This window comes from Urocitellus parryii, chromosome 9, assembly GCF_045843805.1.
Source record: "Urocitellus parryii isolate mUroPar1 chromosome 9, mUroPar1.hap1, whole genome shotgun sequence".
NCBI lineage: Eukaryota > Metazoa > Chordata > Mammalia > Rodentia > Sciuridae > Urocitellus > Urocitellus parryii.
This window is the reverse complement of record NC_135539.1, coordinates 103,071,390-103,094,300: the sequence shown is the minus strand read 5'-3', so window position 1 is coordinate 103,094,300 and position 22,911 is coordinate 103,071,390. Positions and strand designations below refer to the sequence as shown.

Sequence of the window (22,911 nt, the reverse complement as noted above, 5' to 3'; positions counted from 1 at the left end):
TGACTGTATGACCAATGTGATTCTGCAACCTATACAATCAGAAAAATGAGAAATTATACCCCATTTGATTCAAATGTATGAATTGTCAAGATCATTGTACTGTCATGTGTAGCTAATAAAAATAAATAAATAACCATAAGCAAATCAAATTTATATCATAGATTCAAAAGTTAGAGTTCTCTGTAGGCTACAAACCACATAGCTTGGTTCAACAACTAGTGCTGTCACTTCCTAATATTAAATATTACACATTGTAAAAGGGCCACTGTGAAAAGTAACATGAAATACATACCATCAAGCCTTAGAAACTATATTAAGCATTTAAAATTGGTTGCTTCCATGAATGGGTAAAGAAGCTCTGGTAGATATACAAAATGGAATATTATTTAGTCATAAGAATGAAATCCTGTTATTTTCAACAACATAAACAGAACTGGAAGATAACATATTGAATGAAATGAGTCAGGCACAGAAAAGACAAATACTGCATGTTCTCACTTATATGTGGAAACCCAAAAGATGAACTCTTTATTCTGTACCTCTCATAGAGGTACAGAATAATATAAAAGTCCCCAGAATCTGGAAGAGGGATGGAAGGAAAAAAACCTAAAGAATATAAGAGCACAGTCAATAAAACAAATGATTTAAGAATACAAAGGCACAGTCAATAAGACAAATTATTTATGTTTATGCATAGTAAATATGGTTGATGACAAGTAATTGCATACTTTAAATAACTAGTAGAGGGGATTTTGAATATTTCCAACACAAAAAAGTGGTAAATATTTGAGGGAACAAATGTACTAATTACTCTGATTAGATATTACACATTGTATATGTGCAATGAAATATCCTACTAGATTCCATAAATATGTACAACTATATTTTTAAACTTTTCTAAAAATGAGTAAAATGAGTTATCTAATTGGATTCTCTAGGTCTTGGGGTGCATAGTATACCACATCTGATTTCTATGCTTTGACTTGCTAGCCTGTGTTCTTGTGAAATTACCTGAATCTCTTTTTTTCTTCTTCTTCTTTTCTGATCCAATAAAATGGGAGTGCTAATTCTGGCCTCATGAGGTTGTTTTAAAAGCTAAGCACTTGTCAAAATATCTGTCACACAGTTGGCCTTCAGTAAACATTATCTATTGCTCTATTGCATCCACAGCTGGAAACTAAGGAAGTTAGATAATATGGGCAATGTCATTGGACAATTAGTCCTTGAATTCACTTTACCTGTATGAATATCAGTGTATTCATGTCTGTTTTCCTCAGCTTTTTTGCTGCTATGACTAAATGACCTGACAAGTACAATTATAGAGGAGCAAAAGTTTATTTGGGGGCTCACAGTTTCACAGGTCTCATTCTCATTATGGGTGGAGGAAGAGTGTGGAAGAGGACAGCAGCTTATGAAACTACCAGGAAGCTGAAAGAGAGACTCCACTTGCTAGATACAAAATATATACCCTAAAGGCATGCCAACAATGCCAGTCCTCCAGCTACACCCTACCTGCCTTTGGTTACCACTCAGTTAATCCTTATCTGGGGATTGACTCATTGATTGAGTTTCGGCTCTCATAACCCAATCATTTAACCTCTGAACGTTCTTACACTGTCTCACACATGAGCTTTATGGGGAACACCTAATATCTAAACCATAATAATCTCTAAAAGGAAAATAATTCAACATCTTATTAAGGACAAAATAATATTAGGATAAGGGGTAATATTTAAATAATACCCAAAACAAATCCTGGCAGATGTTATACATTCAAAATCTGGAAGTTACAAGATAGAAGAAGGAGGAAGAGGTAAAAATGCAATGCAGTTTTTAAGATAATATATGACTGTCAATAATATATAACTGTCCTTATGAAATGTATTATCAGTAAACATTGAGAATGGACTGAGATCATAAATGTACTGGTATATGATCTGCTGTGGCTGAAGTGATCTACAGAGTGCAGCAGGAGTAATTTATGACAAAAAAAAGATGAACAAAATTTATTTTTGGTTAATTTTAACATTTGTAGGTATGACTACCAAGGAGGTTTTATCGATACCTACTTCCTAGGGGCCATCAGATATCATTAGGGTCTAACCAATACTTTTATAGTAACCATAGGTATGGGAGAGATATGTTCTAATGGAAGAAATGGGAGAGAAGATGAAAACTCACTTTCTGACTCCTCAGATTTGAAAGAGAGAAATGAGCTCATTAAATTTGCTTCTCCAGCTCAATTAGCCATGCAATCATCCTTATTTCCAATATTTTAAAAACTTTAGTCCATTGTAAAACTTTGACCAAAGGCAAAATTTTACTATAATGATCCTAACTTGTTTTTTTTGCCTTTTTCAAAATATTCTTATTGAAGAATCTGTTTACCGAAGGGTGATGTTTTTATTTTTCAAGTTGTCCTCTCTTGAATTAAAGTTGGTAGAAGTGATATGGAACCTGTGGCCCTGTCACACTGATTACAGATGCAGTTTGTCTTCTACAAAGCAACTGCTGGCTGTTTGAATTTGGGATATTGCCTACATGAGTTAGTGGAGCAAATCCAGCAAAAGCATTCCTTTGATATTTCTGTGAAAACAACATTTTTCCTTTTTAATTATGATCTTTATAAAAAAAAAACCCTGTCATTGGAGATTTTTATTGTTACTAGCAACAGAAAAGCCACTATCAAAAAGCCTTATTATAAATAAGAGTGGACTAAATGCTATATCAGTGCTCCAAATACACAATCCTGGCCTCCTTAATGTTCAAAATCAAAGAGGAATTGTGCTGCTGACTTACTGAAGTGGATTTGGTCCTACTGACTATTTGTTACTAAAATTTGCAGGCCTTCTTTTTGTGTAGAATTTTTAACAACCTAGGAAAATATGAGCAACATGCTAAGTTCTGGAAGTTTATAGTTATCAGTTTACAACTTTAAGATTGAGATTTTTAAAAATTATTATAATGCCAAGATAACAGGAAATTCTAGAGAAGATCAGTGCCGACACTGTCCCTAGAAGGGCGGTTTGTCCATGAGCAACATATGTGCACATTCCACTGAACCCACACATTCCACTGGACATTCAGGAAGGTAAGATTGAAAGCTCTTTGAATTAGATTTTTTAAAATGAGGTGTTTACAATAGCCAAAAAGGGAAAAAAAAGGAAATAAAACTAGGCATATGCTTCAAAGTAAGAAAATGGTTTTCAAACATCATGCTTAAAAGAAATATAATCCAAACATTTATATAGAGAGAATAATATTCATAGTGTAGTTTGAATTTTTAAACCAAGCTTTAAATACACAGAGTATAATCCTATTTTCTAGATAAAGATGGATTCATCTATGAATATAAAGATACAACTTTAAGAAGAGAGAGATGACACACATTTATTTACAGTAAAAATAATATAAGATACAAAAAAGTACATAAACCAAGAGTACTTGCCAAGGTTATCTATCAGTAGTAGGGTTAAAAATAACTTCTACTTTTAAAACTATTTTCCCACAATGTGCATTTAGTATTAATGTAATAAAATTGAGAACAAATAAAATGTAACTGCATGGATGGTTATAAGAATATTATATATCATTTGCATTATTTGTGTGTAACATTTCACTACAAAAAGCTTAGAAAATTTAAATGTTCCAGTTTTAAATTATACACAGATGATAAACTACAGGTAAAACAATTCTCTTTTCAAGTAAAAAATATAGGGTGAAAGAGTTTATCAGTTATCACTAAGGTATAGGATTTTTTAAAGATTTTTTTCAAAATAATGAGATTAATATATAGAAGAACAGATCTTGAGAGATGACTTCCTTCATTTTTATTTTAAAATATGATTGAAAACATATACAACTAAATGACTCACTGACATCGATTCTGGCCTTTAATCCCAAGGATAATTCTATGCTATTATCATATTGTATTTTTTTTACAAAGACAGATAAAAGAGAAGGGATAATTTTGTAGTTAACCTTTTGACTGTAAAGTTTCATAAATCTATAAAAATTTGGCCACATGAGTGTGTTTTTTCACAAATCCTTTCGGACAATACACCAAGATCTATGACAAAATGGAAGAAATAACAATGGGTGAAATATGAGTAGTTTGGGAATATTTATAATTTTCATCTTTTTATATCAATCATTGTACTATTTCATTGAAAATATAGAAAAGTATATGTCTTATATCTTTGCAATTCCTGAAGCCATAAGTTTTCTATTTAATGTTTCTCTCCTCTCCAGTTGATCATTTGTCACTTTTAATTAGGTTTCAGTTTGTTCTGTAACAACTGGATTCCTCCAATATGTCCCTAGATGCTCAAATTATAAGATTAGACAATAGCTCTATCAAGGTCAAGGACCTTTATCACTGATTCATCTAATGGCTTTCATTTTGATAGCTTCTTAAAAGCTACTAATCAACTATACTAAGTTGCAGCCAAATACTTTGACATATTCAGGTAGAAAAATCATTGAATCTAGAAGACACTGATGAAATTTATGTTATTACTTTATATTCTACTAATACACAATGACATTTCTCTCTTCTTGATCATGGGTTCTTTCGTTACTATTAGAGATTAGCAAAGACAATCTTTCAAAGATAATCCACAGGCCCCAAACCATTTGTATTTACTCCTATCAATCTCAATTTTCTTCATTTATTTCTTAATATCTTCAAAATTACAGAGAAAGTACAAATTGACACAGAGGAAAACGTAAGGTAATTTAAGAATAGGAACAACCCATTTATTCAGTCACTTACTCAACAATCTTAAATGCCTACTGTATAACTTCAAAGAAAGGAGAAAGAAAATCTCTTAGTCAAAGATACATAAAATCCATTTGAGCAAAGGAGGAGATCTTCCCGCATGGTACTGACAGGGGAAATTCTTCATGTGTAATGGACTCAATGACTTTTGAAAGCTTCAGTTCATGATGATAATAACCAGGAGCATTAACCACAACTTGACTAGTCCTCAATATTTACAAGTTAAGAAAATTAGAGAAGAATCTGTTTTTGTTTATTCACTTTTGTACCAGGAATTGAGCGCAGAGGTGCTTAACTACTAAGCCTTAGCCTCCCAAGTCTCTGGGATTATGGGTTTGTGCCATCACATCCAGCAAGAAGCTCTTTTCAAATTATTTTTGTTGAATGTATCAAAGTATTTCTAAACATTTTTAAAAGTCACAAGAATTCCCAAGAACAGTAAACAAATGAAATAATCTTTTTTTTTCCTTTAAGTCTACAACATTCAATATGAGCTAAAACTTTAGGGGCACAAAGGAAAACTATGGGGGCTGCCTCATTTTGTTAAACATTTATAGAGAAAACAGTCTTTCATTTTCACCTTTAAAATCATTGCAATTATCACAGTAATAATAGCTCATTTACTTACCAGTTTTCCCTATTAAACCCTGAGTTTCCAGAAGCAAGCACTAGATTTTAATGGTCGGAGCATAATACCTAAAACATTGCAATTGTTCAATAAATGCATACTGAAGTAATGAATTAACAAATGAATGGGTTAATGATTGAGTAAATAAATGGATGAAGGAGGCAACAGAGAGAGTGGGAGAGAAAAAAATAATTTACCTTCTATCCTCAGTAATAAAATAGGCAGGAATCTCTCTTCCTAAGTAGTACTTCCAATGTCATAAGATTAGCTAAGATCTATGGTGTCAGGCCTCAGTGCTTCACCACGAACTGACTAAATCTTTTCAACAACTATGAGGTAGGAGTTACTATGAACCCATTTTTCAGATCAGAAAAGTGAGGCATGGAAAAAGAAATTAATTTCCACTACAATGTAAACTAGACAGTAAAAACTGTAGAGGACCGCAATGTTTGCTATTTTTTTTTTACTCATTTCTATATTCCCAATGCTTTCAAGAAGCTCTTGTCCAACTTAGGCTCTCAATTTATGTATCTAGACTTTCTCCTTCAGAGTCCTTACTCCTAATGGCCACATTACACTGGCTCCATGGATTTAAAATTAAAAAAAAAAAAAAGTTCCCTGGAGGAGGGAGAGGTAAGTGGATTCTCTATATAGCTCAGTTTATCTTTACTTTTTGCTAAGAGTATAATCTAGATAAAATAGCCCTGGACCCCACGGATGGAATCATTCCGCTCCTGGCCAGAAAATTCTGAGAGGCATCAGTAGCCCCTACCTATGTGGGAAGGGGAGGAAAGCAATCTGCTTATATGTGAGCCGTTGCAGTAGGCTCACTGTTTAGAGGTCTGTGTAGTGCTACTTACCGAACTAAACGAGGTCATTAGTTTACCCATTCCCAAGCGGCCTAAACAAATTGGGAACCTTCTAAAAATCTTCATATTTTTTTCTCTCATCAGTAAAAGCCAGTCACACATGTTAGAAGTTACAAGATCCTAAATTTCAAATAATAGTAAATTTTTTTCAGGCTCTAATTATGGTTTCTATTTATTTATTTATTTATTTATTTAGATGTAGCAGCTCAATTTTAATTCAAATGATATCTTTTTAGTTTATACCTATACATATGTACAATTATTATGTGCTAATCAAAAATTTAAAATATGATTAGAGGTGAAAATACTAACTAGCCTTATTTGATGATTACATACTGTATACATATGTAAAATTATCATGTGATATCTTATACATTTGTATAATTAAAATTAAAAATATAAAAATATAGTATATATATGTATATATAAAACGACCAAAGTATATTTTTCCATTTATTATTTTAAAGTGAATGATCTAATAAAATCTTTATACTTTTGACAGTTACAGGACTTTACCTTTTGAAATTTTTTAACTGAAACATAAAAATTGTACATATTATTGGGTTACCAAGTAGTGTTTTGATATATGCATGCATTGTATAATCTTTAAATCTGATTAAACACAGTTATCTCTTGAAACATTTTTCATCTACTTATGGTTAAAATAGTCAAGATCCTTTCTTTAGCTTTCTAAAGTACATAGCAGTTACACATAGATAGGATCTCATATTAACATAACTAGCAGTTAATGAAATAGTAACATAAAAGTTTAAAGGAAAATGCAATAGCATGAGTTTTTACCTATGAATTGCTGTATAATTTTAATTAGCAAACCCAAAACAATCACCATATTTTTACATTGAGAAGATAGAAATGATGATGTATTTATCCTTCAATGACATATTTCTCTTAGTATTTGTCTTTTCCCTTTCTAGGAATTCTTGTATAATATATCCAGAAATGATGTACTTACCCCTCTTTTAGGTACCAAACTTATAAGCACAAACTACATACCTGCTAATAATATTGTACAATACTGATCAGACTCAGGTAATAATAATCATGAATACTTCACATATTGGCCCATCTGGCAATTCAAATAGTAATATGTGATAGATACTGTTAAAAAATTTCTAATCCAAGCAATGGATAATCTGTAATTCTATAGGAAAAGTAAAATTAAAAATTAAAAAAAAATCGTGAAACAAAATAAATTTTAATAACATGTGAAACAAAATCTGATGGGAAAACACAAAACTAGACAAAATTAGCTTATACTTCTTTGTTTTATTACCGATATATAAATATAACTGATATCAAGCTACTTGTAAGCACAAGTTCTTGACTATATGCCTGGTAATTACAAAGCTCTCTGTCTAAAGGCTGAATGAGGCAGAACCATTTGCAGGAGAGGCCCTGGAGTCTTACTGGTTAATCTTGAGCAGTCTTTGTTTAGTATTGGATGTCTCTTTTGGACTGCTTGTTTTCTTTATTCTTTCTCTTTAATTGTATACTTGTTCTGAAAACTAAATAGAAAAAAAATACAGGTAGACACACTAGGTTTCCTAGAAGGATGACTTCATGATTTGCTCATTTGTGAATAATGGCTTAGGTAAAACCATATTATTATAACCATAATAATTTAACCCTATAGATATTCCAGAATATATATATCCAGGAATAGAGATCACATTTGTAAAGGATAACCTACGCGATTCTACAAAGGAACTCAAAGAAGAAAACATGAATTCATTATATTAATATGTTCTTTACAAGCAACTGTTCAAAATAATATATATCATACAAACATGAATTCAGAAATTTAAAAGTACAATGAATGAAAACTGTCCTTTAAGATTCACTTAATTTAGTTTTCATAAAAGGCATCAGAGTTGCCACGTGGATATAAAGTCATTTTATGTTGAAATATTTTTTGAGCATTAAATTTGAGTACAATATTAGTAAATAAATATTCTTTAATTAGTATTGCTGCATTTAGAATTTTCTTTTATACTTTGAAATGTCTATGGTATTATATTATTCATTAATTACTGATTATCAGCCAGAATCATTTATTTGCACTAAAGTCATCTCTGTGTATTACAGTAATTAGTGTCTGCCGGGAATCTATTTTGTATTTCACAAATATCCTTCAATATTTTCAAATATTTACATCTGTAATCAAGACAGAATGGCTATAATCTAGCAACAATGTTCTACACATTCAACACACTTAATAAATATTTGTTGCATGAATAAAGCTACCAAATGATTGATCTTTGCAGGATAACTATAAACATACACAGTAATATTGGATTTAGTAATGGTTACCCCAGACTGAAGAGAGTCACCACCACTCTGTCTTTAGTAATAGTATAAAAATACTTATCACAGGTGATATATTCCCTATATGCTAGTAATCATAGTGGGAAAATATTTTTGCAATATTTAAGGTAAATACGTTTATATGTAATATAAAAGCTAACAATTGTACATTTTTATCACTTTTTAAAAATTACTCTCATATATATTCCCCTCCACCAATAATATCTGAATTTAGTAATATCCACGCAGAAGCATTTTCTATTCATTTTCATTGTTCTTTGTTTTTATTTTTTTCTTCTATTTTTTCCCTGTCTTTTATGGTTTAAATTTTTATGTAATTTTTATCTCATTTCTTAGCATATTATACTTCTTTTTTTTCCTTTTTACTCTTTTAAGGACTTTCCTAGAGCTTGTAATATATACTTACCACTAGTCCAAGTCCACTTTTAAAAAACTTCATACCACATCAAGGGTGGTATGAAGGTGGTACCTTATAATAAAGTATCCCTAGCTCCTCCCTCCTATCCCTTCTATCATTGTGTTCATTCATGTCCCTTATACCTAAGGTATCATTACTGAACACACTGTTGCTAATATTATGTTGAACAAACTAAATTAATTAATGAGAAAAATTATAGTTATGTTATTTATGTTTTCTCTATTTTTCTTATCCTTATACAGATCTGAATTTTCTGACCTGCATCATTTTCACACTCTAAATAGTTTTAAATGTTTTTCAACACAGATTTATCTGCAACAGGTTCTCCTAATTTTCTTTTTTTCTCAAAAAAAATAATTTTTCTATTTGCCTTTCTATTTTGGTAGTTCCTACTGTCCTTCTTCAAGTTCAGAGATTCTTTTCTCTGTGGTGGCGCATCTACAATGGAACAATCAAAGGGGTTTTCATTTCGGTTACCATGTTTTTGATCTCTAGCATTTCTTTAGTTCTCAGAATTTTCATCTTTCTGCTTATTTTACCCACCAGTTCTTGCATGCTGTCTGCTTTTCCCATGAAAGCCCTTAACCAAATCACAGTTGTTGAAGTTCCCTGTAGGATAGTTCCAACAAACCTGCCTGTCCGAATTTGATTTTTCATGCTTGATTTACCTCTTCAACCATGTTTCTTTGCCTCTTAATATGCCTTGTAATTTTTTTGTTGTTGTTGTTAAAAGCAAAGCATAGTATAGTGAGTAAAGGGTGCTGTTGGGTAGTCCTTTAGTAATGTGGTAATAAGGTGTGTGGTGAGGCCAAGAGTTCTATATTCCTTTGTTTAGATGTCAGTTTTTTAATGATCCCTTATCCACAGGCTATAAGTTTTACAAGTCTTCTCAGTACCCATCTCCCTCCAGTCAAGACAGAATGGCTGGAAAGTGAGGCTGGATTTGGCTCTTCCCTTTAAATGCTGATTTTAAGGATTATATTATGATACCTTGCTATGCTCATATTCTTCCCTACTTATATTATCATTTAATATAGTCAATGCTTATTATATTTATTACAGATTTGCTGGTTTACTAGCTCACAGTCCTTTTTGCTTATCAGGCCTTTGTTCAGGGAATATTATATTTCTTTATGAAATATATTCTTTTTTAAATTTTTATTTATTTATTTATTTTAGTTTTAGGTGGACACAATATCTTTATTTTATTTTTGTGTGGTGCTGAGGATTGAATCCAGTGCCTCAAGCATGCTAGGTGAGCATTCTACCACTTGATCCGCATCCCCAGCCCCTGAAATATATTCTTTAATAATTCTTTTTGCAGATTTCTACTACTGATATTATTGACATATATTTATTGCAATAAAATATATTCTTTGTTTTTAATTGTCACTCTAGCTAGAATTGTGGGTTGTTTTTACTCTGTATTTCAAAGATACTACACTCTCGTCTTCTGGCTTTAATGGCTGTGAGAAATATAATATCACCAATTTCTTCTAAACTCATGTCTCATAATTTGTCTTTTTCTCTCTGGCTACTTTTGGGATCTACTCTTAGACTTTGGTGATCAATGGATTTATTAGATTGGACCTATGTATGTATTTCTTTTACTTGTCCTATTTGGGATTCAGAAGAATCATGTCATCTCTTGGGTTTTATTATCACGATTTGTGTCTTTTGTGAGACTGTATCAGTTTGTCCCAATTTTAATATCTTCTTTTCCATGTTTTGAGCTTACATTTTAAATTCACTTATGCACAGACCTATTTCAGGGAAAAAAAACTAGTGCAAGTGTTTTTTCAAGATTAATAATATCACAGAGTGTCAGACAGGAAATTAAATCCCTGTAGTTGGCTCACTAAATGTACATCAAAGAGATTCTGCAGTATGAACTGCCTGAATGCTAGTTAAATGAAAAAGGAACTCACCAGTATTATAAAAATTAAAACAAAAATGAAATTCATTTGAAATAAAGCCTTTTTGGAAGCAGAGAAAAAATAAGGAGTGGTAAAGACTGATGTACAATATAAATATGATGCAAATTATTCATGATGACTCATACTTTTGGACTTAGGAGTCTAAAGGAACATATTCTCTAAAGTATCAGGAAATATTCATTTACATAATAAGCATCATAGATTATGATGTTGGCACCATTCAAATTATTGAATGGGAGTAAAGCTTATTATATAAAATGTTTCAAGCTGCCTCTGGTATTTATAATACTAACAAAAATGTATACTGATAGCTTGATTGTAGTTAATTCACAAAATCCAAGATTAATGTTATAAAAGGGTCACAAATTAGAACCAAAAAATAAGAGAAGTATTCACGGTCACTAATAAATTGCTCTGTACATGCTTGGCTACCCTTGCAGGTAATGATGTCACACAATGATGGAAGAATATCTAAGTAGCCAATGAAGTGCCACTGCTTGGCTGAGGCACTGGTCATCACGTCACTCTTGGCCAGAACCCATGAAAGGTAAACACAGATGTTAAAGGAAAAGGAAAGTCCAGAAGGATTTAAGTTTTACCTGATAACAGTTCTCTTAAAGCTAGATTCTACCAAATTTGAACTCTTAAAGGAGGTAAAGAAAGCACTAGATATGAAAAGAGAATCAAGAGGTAGCAGGTGTCAAGGCAATATCATCATGTTAATTAACATATAATATCCAAGTCCAACCTTTCAATTTCTAGGTTTTATTCTATTTCTATGAGCCTAACATACACTTCAATAGTTATAATGGACTTAAAGACCAAGTGGACCAGAGTACTTTATTGCAATAAAACTAATGATGCAAGTAGTTAGGAAATGATCTAAAAAGGAGGGGGATGGAATGAGATTTTAAAGCCTACGTACCAAAAGAATACATATTGAATAGTTCCAGGATACAAAATTTTAGAACAGAAAAATAGTAATCTATAGTCACATAAGAGATTGTTGGTTGTTTTCCTGGGGCTGGGGATGGTGGGATACAGGGTACGTAGTACTGAGTTCAAAGGAACATGTGGGGAGAGGGCAACTTTTCACATCCTAATTGAGATGGTGGTTCCACAAAAGCACACATACACCAAAACTCATCAAACTACACATTTAAGTACATATGTTTTATGGTATGCAAACCGTGGATAAGGAGAGATCATTTTAAAAAATAAAAATCACTAGTTTTATAAGATGTTACCACAGGCCAAACTGGGTTAAGTATATGTGAAATCTCCACTATTTCTAATAACTCCAAATAAATCTACAATTATCTCAATAGGAAAAGTTCAAAAGATACATGTGCAGCAGCAATGATTATTTGTTATCAAAATAAAATTAATCATTTAAAATTATTTGTCTCTTATTTGTGAGGTATCTAATGAATCATACAAGCTCAATATCGTGTAATTATGAATTCTATTTTGAAAAATTTAACTTTGTTTACAAGTTAATGAACACTATCTAGTCTTCTGGATTTGTTTTGCCTTAGATCAATCCAAAAATAGGCTCAGTAAATTAATCATTCACTGTTTCAGTGATTCTTGCGAAGACATGTAACAAGTACTCTAATGCATTCTCTATTGATAAAGTATGACATTGTTTTTTACAGTACATAACATAAATTAACTTCAAAATCTTAAATTGCCCACACAATCTCAAAATTTATCAGGGTTTCTAGGTAAATAATACTAAAGACAGCCACTGAGCCTTCCCAAAGTATATATTCAGGTATAACAAAATGTAATAACTAAGAAAATAATGTGTAGCTTTAAGTTTTTTTCAGAATCTTCGGGGTCTTTGTTATTGCATTTTCTTAAGATTTTTTGCCTTCCTCAGTTCTTATTTTTATGAAGGGATAAAACATATTAGTTAGAAATGGGTAGAGCCATAGGAATAGATAGCTGATCTTGCTATATTAAGAATAATTAATCATGTAGTCTTTTAGTTTCTCAATCTATCAGTAAGTTTTACTTTATCAATCTCCCAAGCTAAAAAGTGACAGAAGGCCAGATGGCTTACTTATGTGAGATCTCCCAGATATAAAGTCTATGGAGTGGTGAATATGGTAGGAACAGAAGCATGATACTACTAAGAGTAGGTAACTGCCACCATGAGTTAATCAGTCATTGATATGGAAAGATAGACAAAGTATTGGTCTATCTTCTGATGAAGAAAAACCAAAATAAATCTGAAAGTGAAAATTCTCACTGAAAAATAAGTCAAAAGGAGTATAACCATTGTTCCCACACTGGAACCACATATTTGTGACATCAACTTTTTAAAAAATTGAAGAATGTTTTATAAAAAAAATAGCCTAGAATGGCAACTTGGAATTGAATTCACCTTTCTATTCCTTTCTCTCTGGTTCATTCATTTTTCCTTCCTCTAAAAACATAGAAAAGACAATTGCCAAGAACTGGCATATTCTCAAGGCTTACATTTTCTTTTGTTGGCCAAATGGCTGTAATGTAATTCAAAGAAGCTATGCTTATTGAGTAATATTATTAATGGTTAGAATAATACTGTGAATTGAAGACATTCTTTTTGGATTATATCCAGGTCTTTAAAAATAACATGGTTTCCAATAGGAAATGAATGGCTTTTATTGAAATGTATTATTTTAAAAAGTAGAACAACATAAAAAGCACTTAAGTATATTTTCAGATGATTGTGAGACAAATTTTCTCAGACACAGAAGTCCCCACATATATTAAAATATGCTGAACCTAATGAAATGAGAACATCATTCTTACAAATGATTTTATAAAGTCATTTCTCTTTTTTAACACATTGTTGAAAATATCATAGAACTTAGAAATCACTCACCTTGATAGTCTATTGACTTTTCTCCTTCAGCTGCATTTGCCAAAATTTGTTAAATAAATTGTGTTTGTTGCTTCTTTACTTGTGCTTAAGTTTATGAATGATCAAAACATGTTGAGGAGGAAAATAATAAAATTCTACATTTTTTTTTTCAAAATATGCTTACTATATAAATAAGAAGCATTAAGACATATTCTCCCAGTCTAAATTATAGTTCTTTAGTACATGAATTCATAATCCAGCAGTCGCCATCTAAGACCAAGTCTGAAAACCCCAACCTGACTTCTAAAACCAATCATGAACCTTGATTCATTGAATGCCTCTATTTTAAAGGAAAGGCACGAAATCACCCAAGAATCATAAAATAGTAAGCACTTCAATGTAAACAATTAGAGGGGAAAAATGCGATATGATATCAAAGGAGTAGAGAGGAAGAAAGAGGGGTGAGAGGCAGGTTGAGACAGACTAGTCAACATAAAACAGGAAAAGCTAAAAATAAACTATGTTAAGAAAGTGTTGGCTAGGGTTAACATGAAAGAGAATACCCAGTACAATGCCTTAGCTTACACATACTAGGTATCTTCAGTCCAAGATACTAAATTCATCCCAGAGCATCTTGTACTTTGACTGTTAGTGGGTTTGGGAATGAAGGAAAAAAAATAATAAAAGAAACCACTGATAAGAAGCAAAGGAAAAAGTGTCCATCTTAAGGCATCACAAGAAGACAATAGGAAATAGAGAATAAATGTCACTTAAAAATCTAGAAAAAATCAAATTGGCAAAAATTTAAATACACAGTTATGGTTCAATAAAAAATCAAACAAATTCATTTTCTTTTTGCAATATATAATATACCTGTAGTATAATAAGTATAATAAGCCATACAAGCAAATTAAAAAAATCACTCTTTTTACAAATGCTTTTTCTCATGATATGCTCATAAAACCAATTTCAAAGACAGTACATTAGAAACCCAAAACAATGAAAGAGGTTTCTTCTTTAAAAACAATTACTGATTAGCAGTGGAGACTACATGTATAAATAAAAACAATAGCAGTATACAGCTGTGATCTGGAAAATAAATTCAAAGGAATATCAAAGTGAGAACATGAAAGTTTTGGTTTGGGCAAATAGAAAAGAGGCCATAACCAAAGCAAAGGCTCTGAGATGAAGCCAAGCAACAGGACAGCATTGTGGATGTGCTGGAGAAGTCTGCACTTGAGACAGTGTTCCACCATTGAACTATGTTGAACTCATGCGATTGTCAAAAGCAAATTAGATCAAAGGAGCAATCTCAGAGAACAAAAATATAGTTTGCCAAAACACTGACAGATGATTTTTTTAAATGAGATATTTACTGATATTCCAAAATGAACTGCATAAAGAACTGATTAGCTAAAACACAAGCAGAGGGCAAGATCTAAAAGGAAGATAATTTTGCAAATTGCATACAAGTCTATGAGACAATAATACCATGTGAAAAGCTAAGACAAACTAATTTGTGAGTCTGTATTTATGTAACAAAAAGGATACAAACATACGTTATACACTTGTCAGGAGAGAACTGACAAGGACAGGAATTGTATAATGTAGTTTACTGTACTTGCAACATTAGTTATAATAGATATGGTAAAATTATTCTCCAAAAATATTATATCAATTTGCATTCCCATCAATGATGTATACAAGGTTATATTCTTGCAAGTCCTAGATGTTATCAATCTTTAAATGTTTTGCTAATTTGAGAAATTAAAAACAATATTTTATTATAATTTGCACTTTCCTGATTAAAACTGAGGTTGAGTGATCTTTTATGTGTTTTTTGAATATTATCAATTCTTCCCTTCTAAATTGCTTATTCATATATTTGCTCTCTTTTATTGAGCTGTCCTATTTTTCTTAATATTTTTAAGTGCTCTTTGTGTATTAGGACCTTAAATCTAACTTTTAATATGATGTAATTATTTTCAATTAATCTATCACTTGTCACTATACTGTAGTTATGTTAATCATTGCACTGTTCAGAATTTTAGATATTGATAGATTAACTCATTAATTTTCTTTGTGGCTCCAGTTATCTTTGTTTCCCTTTGTATTTTATTTGTTTAGTTTATAAAGGACCTTCACTTTAAATTTTAAAATATTCTTCTTTACAGTAATAAATATATTGATTGTTTCATTTTAATGTTTAATCCATGTTAATTTTTTGTGAAGGCCATGCAGTAGGTCTCTGCCTTCATTGCCAGACAATTGCCTGAAATACCATTTCCTCCATACTGTCCACTTTAGTATACTATTAGTATGATTTTTACTGCTACTGTATCCTCACAATATTGACTATTGTGATATCAATGTTGGACATTTCTATCAACCAATCTCTCTCAAATTTTAATTTTTTTCACTTACTGCTATTCCGAAATACACAAATTTCCACCTCAACTATGAAATGTCCCTTGACCATCATAGACAAAACAAGGTAACATCACTCCTAAGTCAGTTTACTACACATATTCATGTTAATTACATAAAATTGCTCATATCAGCAATAAGTTAATCTTGATTGTCTTGACAACATAAAGATTGCACTGCATCTAAAAACATATCATAGATACACTTATGATAATGTCTTTTAGATATAGAAACCACTTTTTGTTGTTGTTTAGCATTAGGCTGTTCAGACAAATATTTGAAAATAATATAGTAATTATGATGAAATCAAGAAAGAAAAGGAATAAAAACTCTTAGGGTTTTGTTTCATTGGCAATTCCTCTTCATTTTAAAAATTTTTGATCTTATAGATAACATTTTTTCTCTATAAAAATTTCTCTGTAATAATTAATATTTGGGGTTCATATCAATTTATTTTTACATACACTTAGAAGTTAAACCAAAATTAAATGTATATTCACAATTCCTGAGAGTTTTTTTTTAATTTTTTGTTAGATTTCCATGCACAAAATAGAACTCACGTGAAGTCCTTCAGTGAAGCTTTCCCAAGAGCAGAGGCATCTATAGGGCTGGCTGGTTGTGTTACAATTACTAGCATGACCATGGCACTGACATCTGTGAACATGAAAGTCATCACACAACAAGTCAACATAAATATGCCGAAGGCCCTATGAATACATACTCTATGTGACTATAACCAGAAAGTCAAGCACACTTGATCATTGCAAAATCATTTTCTCTCCAACCTGTGTGGTTATTCATGAAAGTATTGAATTAATCCTGAGGTACTAGAAGTACTATCATTAATATGCAGACTGCACTGGATTTTAAGGGTAATTCTCAAGCCTCCCTGGAAATGGGAGCAAGATTGTGTACACCTGCTATACATATAGTAAACTCATTAAGGAAAGGCATACCTGCTATACATATAATAAACTCATTAAAGAAAGGCATACCTGCTATACATATAGTAAACACATTAAGGAAAGGCATTTACTGAAACTACTCAAAGTACGGTTTACAAATTAAGGCTCAGAACAAATTTTAGAATGAAGTTAATAAATTTCAATATTTTGTAATTTTTTCAAAATCAGATGGTGGATAATTAAATAACATTAGCTTTTCATTATGCTATTGCTTAATTTTTTTTAAAAAAAAGCTTTCATATATTCTGGTTTTTAAAGATATCCCTTAATCTCAAGTCAAGTCATTCTTCTAGAACAAACCAATTGTGAATATAATCTATGCATATTTCCATATTAGACAGTATTCTGCCTAGTTTTAAAGCTATCAATTTTTAAAAAAATATTGTAAGTCATGTTCTAAGTTATGATCTGAAATTTAAGAACACTAAGGGCGTAGCAAATCTTTCTTCTATAGTAAAACAATTATGGAACCATGAATTCTGGACCCAAGCCTTACTTACAAACTGTCTGGTACTATATAGCTACAAACTCCTTCTCTTTGCTTTCAGAAATATTTTAAAATGGCACTATTTCTCTTTGCTTTCAACAATATTTGAAAATAATATTCTTGAACGAACTAAGTAAAACATGTAATAAGTTAGATCTAAAGCAGATTCCGAGTATTGTAACTCCCCCCACCCAGCTAGAGATTGCACCCAGGGCCTGCCTAAGAACGCTAAGCATTCTACAACTGAGCTGTGCCTACAGCCATCAGAGTCTCATAGCTTCTAAACGAAATTGCTTTTGAAATTTGATTTCATAATAATGCTATATTATATACAGAAAAGGCATATAAAAGTCTCCCTAAAATCTCTTAGAGTAGAAAATTATTTCAAAACATGAAACTGGAATTATCTTTCTCTAAAATCTTACTTATTGTATTTTTAAATAATTATGCCTGATGTAAACCTCATTGGAAAAAAAGGAACCACTCATTAAAAACAAAATTTATAGTGAAAACCATTCTCCAGTAGCAACCCTTGTATACATTACCTCCCACCGATGGTGATTTCATCCACCGCATAATATCTGTGACTAAGGCTGACAGCAGCCTCAGTTGTATGGTACTGCCCTTGGAAATGAAGTCTTATCTGTGTGGCTTTGACAAATTCTTGAAGAGATGGGTTATTATAGAAATCATTGAATCCAGGGCGAAGTTTCGGCCCAGGTGTCAGAATGCTGAATGTGACATTACCACGGGAGTATGGAGTAAAACTGTTGAAAAAAAAATTATTTCAGGGAAATCTATTCATAATTTCAACAAAAGAAATCACAACTTTGAGACATTACTACACAATATCAGTAAATTCTTTTTTGGGGGGTGGGGGATACTGGAGATTGAGTCCAGAGATGCTTACCTACTGGACCACATCTCCAGTCATTTTTATTTTTTATTTTGAGACAGAATCTCACTAAGTTGCTTAGGAACTCACAAAGTTGCTGAGGATGGCTTTGAACTTACAGCCTCCTGCATCAGCCTCCCAAGTCGCTGGGATTACAGGCGTGCACCACCACACCTGGCTTATCAGTAAATTCTTAAATTCTTCATTCTTTGAAAATATATTCCGTATATTTCATGTGCAAATGTTATAGGACCATCACAGAAAACCATACATACTAAACATGGCTGGGAGAACATAATGAAAATTCTATTTATGTAGATAGCTTGCTAAACAATTTTAAAATTAGTTGTCAAAACAACAGTGAGACTGTAGACAAGAAATATTCTAAATTCTTTCATAAGAACTTTAAACATATTTTAAAACGTTTTGGAAAAGAAATACAAGAATCTTCCTTAAAAAAAGTTGGTGATGGAGGGAAGTCTATACCAGGTTAATGAATTGGTTAACCTATTGTTCATTATTAAGCCAAGAGTCAATTAAAATTAATTTCAAAAAGTTCATACTTGGGAAGCTGAAGACAGTTGACAGAATCAGGCTTTTCCAAATTGCCATTGTTTTCCATTCCAAAAACACTGCAATTTTTAGCAAAATATTGCCAGTCCTCCCAATCTAAACTATCTTCCTTCTTTCTTTGAATCCTTATTGCTGTTGGTTGTGGACTAAAGAATTGAATGATAATGTAAAATACCTGCAAATGAATAAGTTAATTATTATTGAAGTAAAAGTCTGACACAGGAGTATAAATCAAACCATGGAATTGCTAGATTCAAATATAATGACTTACTTCCTCATAATTATAATTATTAAATATATTTATTGAACATCCAGAAACTTCATAGACCTATAGTAAAAGCAACACATTCTGTAATTGTTTATTAGTCCCTCTTCTCATAGATTTTGTAAATCACGGTACAAATTAATATTAATTTTGCTAAAAAGACATGAAAAAAGAGCATTACTTCCATGAAATAAATGTCATATAGGTTCTTCTTTTGTAGATTTTAGAATAAGCACCTCAGTTTCTACTAATTTGTACTGCTTAATAAAAAATATTTCAACATTTCCTAAATATCATTTGCTACAAATACTTAATAAATTAAGCCTTGAATATCATCTTTTAGATACTTTGATATCATACATTATAAGATGCCACCTAAGTTTATGTTCAATTTCCTAGGCATTGGATCTCTAAATTAATATGTCCAAAGGGTAACTCCAAATACCCATGAATGTGACCTTATTTGGAAATAGGGCCTTTGCAGATAAAGTTAAGGAGAACATCTCAAGATGAGATCATTTCAGATGTAGAGTGGATCTTTCCAGAGGAAGGAAGAGGAAAATTTACTCACACTAACAAGGAGGGATGGCTATGAAAATGGAAGCAGAGCCTGGAGTGACACTTCAGTGACCCCAGGAGCCACCAGAAACTGGAAGAGGCTAGGAAGGATCCTCCCAGAGCCTTTGAAGTATAGCCCTCTCAGTACCTTGACTGTGTATTTCTGACCTTCAGAACTATGATAGAATATATTTCAATTTCTTTAAGACATGTTGTGTGTGGGGATTCATTGCAGAGGCCACAGGTAAGTATATCCCATGGTTTCTACTAACCTGATACTGTCCATTTTCCAAATCCATTGAGATAGTCACTCCTTGATTAAGCTGGGTAATGTTTGTCAACACATGTGAAATCCACGAAGTACTGATGTCATTATCATTGATGAAAGAGAGAGGATGTGCTTCGGGATTCAGCCGTAACACTCTATCATTGGTTGTGTCTTGGGCACCATTAGGGATGCAGTACCGCTGGACCAAAGGGTGGACTCGAGGGTGACTGCCGGGGCAGCGGCAATGTGACTGGACATGCAATCGAAGCAAATCTCCAGAGAAAGCTTCCAGAATCTCTCTGTGGGAGTCATAAGGAAGACTTAAAAACAAATAACACTAATAGAAGGTCTAAGAATTATTCTAAGTGAATACCATGCTTTTCATGTTTTAATGAGTAACCATTTAGCTCTAATAATTTTCTAAATAGAACATAACATAAAACCTGTCCTTGACTAAATAAACATCCTCATTCTCATAAAAGGTATATCGAAAACAGTAAATTTTTAAGTATTATGTCTTCACATCTAGAAGCATGGAGTCCTTGCATGGTTTTTCACGACATATATTTAAATGTTATAATATGGGGAGCTGAAGAATGTGGTTTATGGCATAGTGCATGCCTAGTGAGGCTGTGGGTTCAATTCCCAGCACTACAAAAATAAATTAATAAATATGATACTAATTCATTGTACCTATTTGTGATAATGTAGAAAAGTATCTTTTACTTAGGTTGTTCAACTAACTTACAACTGAAAGCAAACAGTGAAAATAATGAGACTTAAATTAGGGTTTCTTGTTCAACTGTGGAAAAGAAGAAGAAAGCAAGTATCATTTTCTGCTTCTGTTTTAGTGAATGGACTGAGGCCAAGGCCATTTGTCAATGATTTCCTGTGACTCATTTGTGCAGATTCTGGCACCCTGAAATGTTTCAATGGCTTCAGATCACATGGCAGCTGCCAACAGTCAACTATGAATGCCAATTCCAAGCAGATATATTTAATTTTTCCATTAAGGGAAATATACTTGTTCTAGATCAGCATTAGTCATTCTATTTATGGGCATTCTTCCATACAACACCTTTCCAGGCACTTCAGGTAGGCCAATGCCAGGAACCCATGACCAGCTAGGGAAACCAGACTGCTTTCCTCCGATCACAGTGAGGTAGTGAAGGAGGCAGGCAGATTTTCCATTCACTAAAGTGAAGTGACACCTTTTCCTTTAAATCACATCGATATTTTTCAGTTGACAACAGGCTTTGAATGGGACCCAAAGTCACTATCCAGTATGAAATCTTTGCCCTCCAGGAAAAACTCCCCAAAGAACTACTGCAACATGACACTTCAGTATTTTAAGCCACCGTGATATGAACGATAGCAAGGCTAGTGGCAAGTCCATCTCCTCAAAAGTGTGTTCAGGTGTTACAGTCTCCTTTATTCAGGCATCTCCTGATCATATAATTAACACAAAAGGGAGGTTTAAATTGTTAATAGATCTGCCACAGACCATAGGATCACCTCAAGAGCAATGCTTCTCAAATCCATTAGAAATGTCCTTGAAAAATTCACCACATGAATCTCCATCTCCCTTAAAGAAGCATGAACAAACATTTCTCTTAGAGCTCCTCAATAAAAGAAAATCATATAAATTAATCTATATAATGATATATACTATTATAACATCAGATCATAAATCGAGAAAGAAATGTCAGTGGCCATCTTCAGCAAAATTTCATTGGGACTTTTCTAAGCAGAATTGAAATCTGCTGTCTTTAAGAAGAACTGAGAAAGAACTGCACTGACTGTGAAGATAAGGAAATACTTCATAAATGCTAGCCCATGTCTATAATATTATTTATTCACTGGAAATAGACAAAATATAAGAATACTTCAAATATTCATTTTTAATCTCCAAGTCTAATAGCCCAGTATACTGAGACTTTCCCATGAACCAAAATAACTCATCATTTTCTTTGTGCTACTTTCTCCAGTAGTTATAAATTCAACAAAGCAACTTTAAAAGGCACATGTAGCAGTTTTGTGAGGTATTAGAAAATTTCACATATAAAATAATTAAACAAATGTATTCCTAATTCTATAAAATATTCACAAATCACATTTTCTGAGAGAAAATCCATTGTAAAGAATTTATCCAATTATATTATGAGGGGTTACCAAGAGATTAGCACTGGTGAGGAACAACCACACACTTGGCCAAAGCAAACACTGTAAAACATTAACGAGGTTATTTGACAAATCCCGTAAAGTTGAAAACACTATAGTGTCAAGAGCTATCTATGAACTGTGCATGGACCAAACTGGCTTTATAGCCATTGAATAGGAAAAACTGGTGTCTGGGAATTTCCAGTGGCACTCCTGCTAGTAAGACTGCCCAGAGACATTTGAGTTCCTATTCAGCTCTGCCAGGTTCCACACAGCACCAGAGATGGGGTGATGTGCTGTAGCCACCTAGCCACAAAGACTCCCAGAGATGGGTGTGGTTTCCCAAGACGCCAATCAACCTGTTGACTGCAAGACACCATGAAGCAAGACTCTATCCACTGAAACCTTATCCCTGACTTTGATGCTCTCATACCAAAAAAACTTGTAGACCAATGGTACAGAACAGAGGACACACAGATAA

At 32.3% G+C, this 22,911-nt stretch overlaps 1 protein-coding gene across 1 annotated transcript in view; it reads right to left on the bottom strand.

Annotated features, from left to right (window-relative positions):
• The window catches only part of Ush2a (usherin), a 748,724-nt gene that overhangs the window by 636,656 nt on the left and 89,157 nt on the right, over positions 1–22,911 (bottom strand). Inside the window, exons 5-8 of the mRNA XM_026388000.2 lie at positions 20,275–20,569; positions 19,170–19,354; positions 18,257–18,478; positions 16,820–16,913 (exon numbers count right to left, since the gene is read on the bottom strand). Coding sequence (XP_026243785.2) covers positions 16,820–16,913; positions 18,257–18,478; positions 19,170–19,354; positions 20,275–20,569 — 796 coding nt within the window. The remainder of the gene's footprint in view (positions 1–16,819; positions 16,914–18,256; positions 18,479–19,169; positions 19,355–20,274; positions 20,570–22,911) is intronic.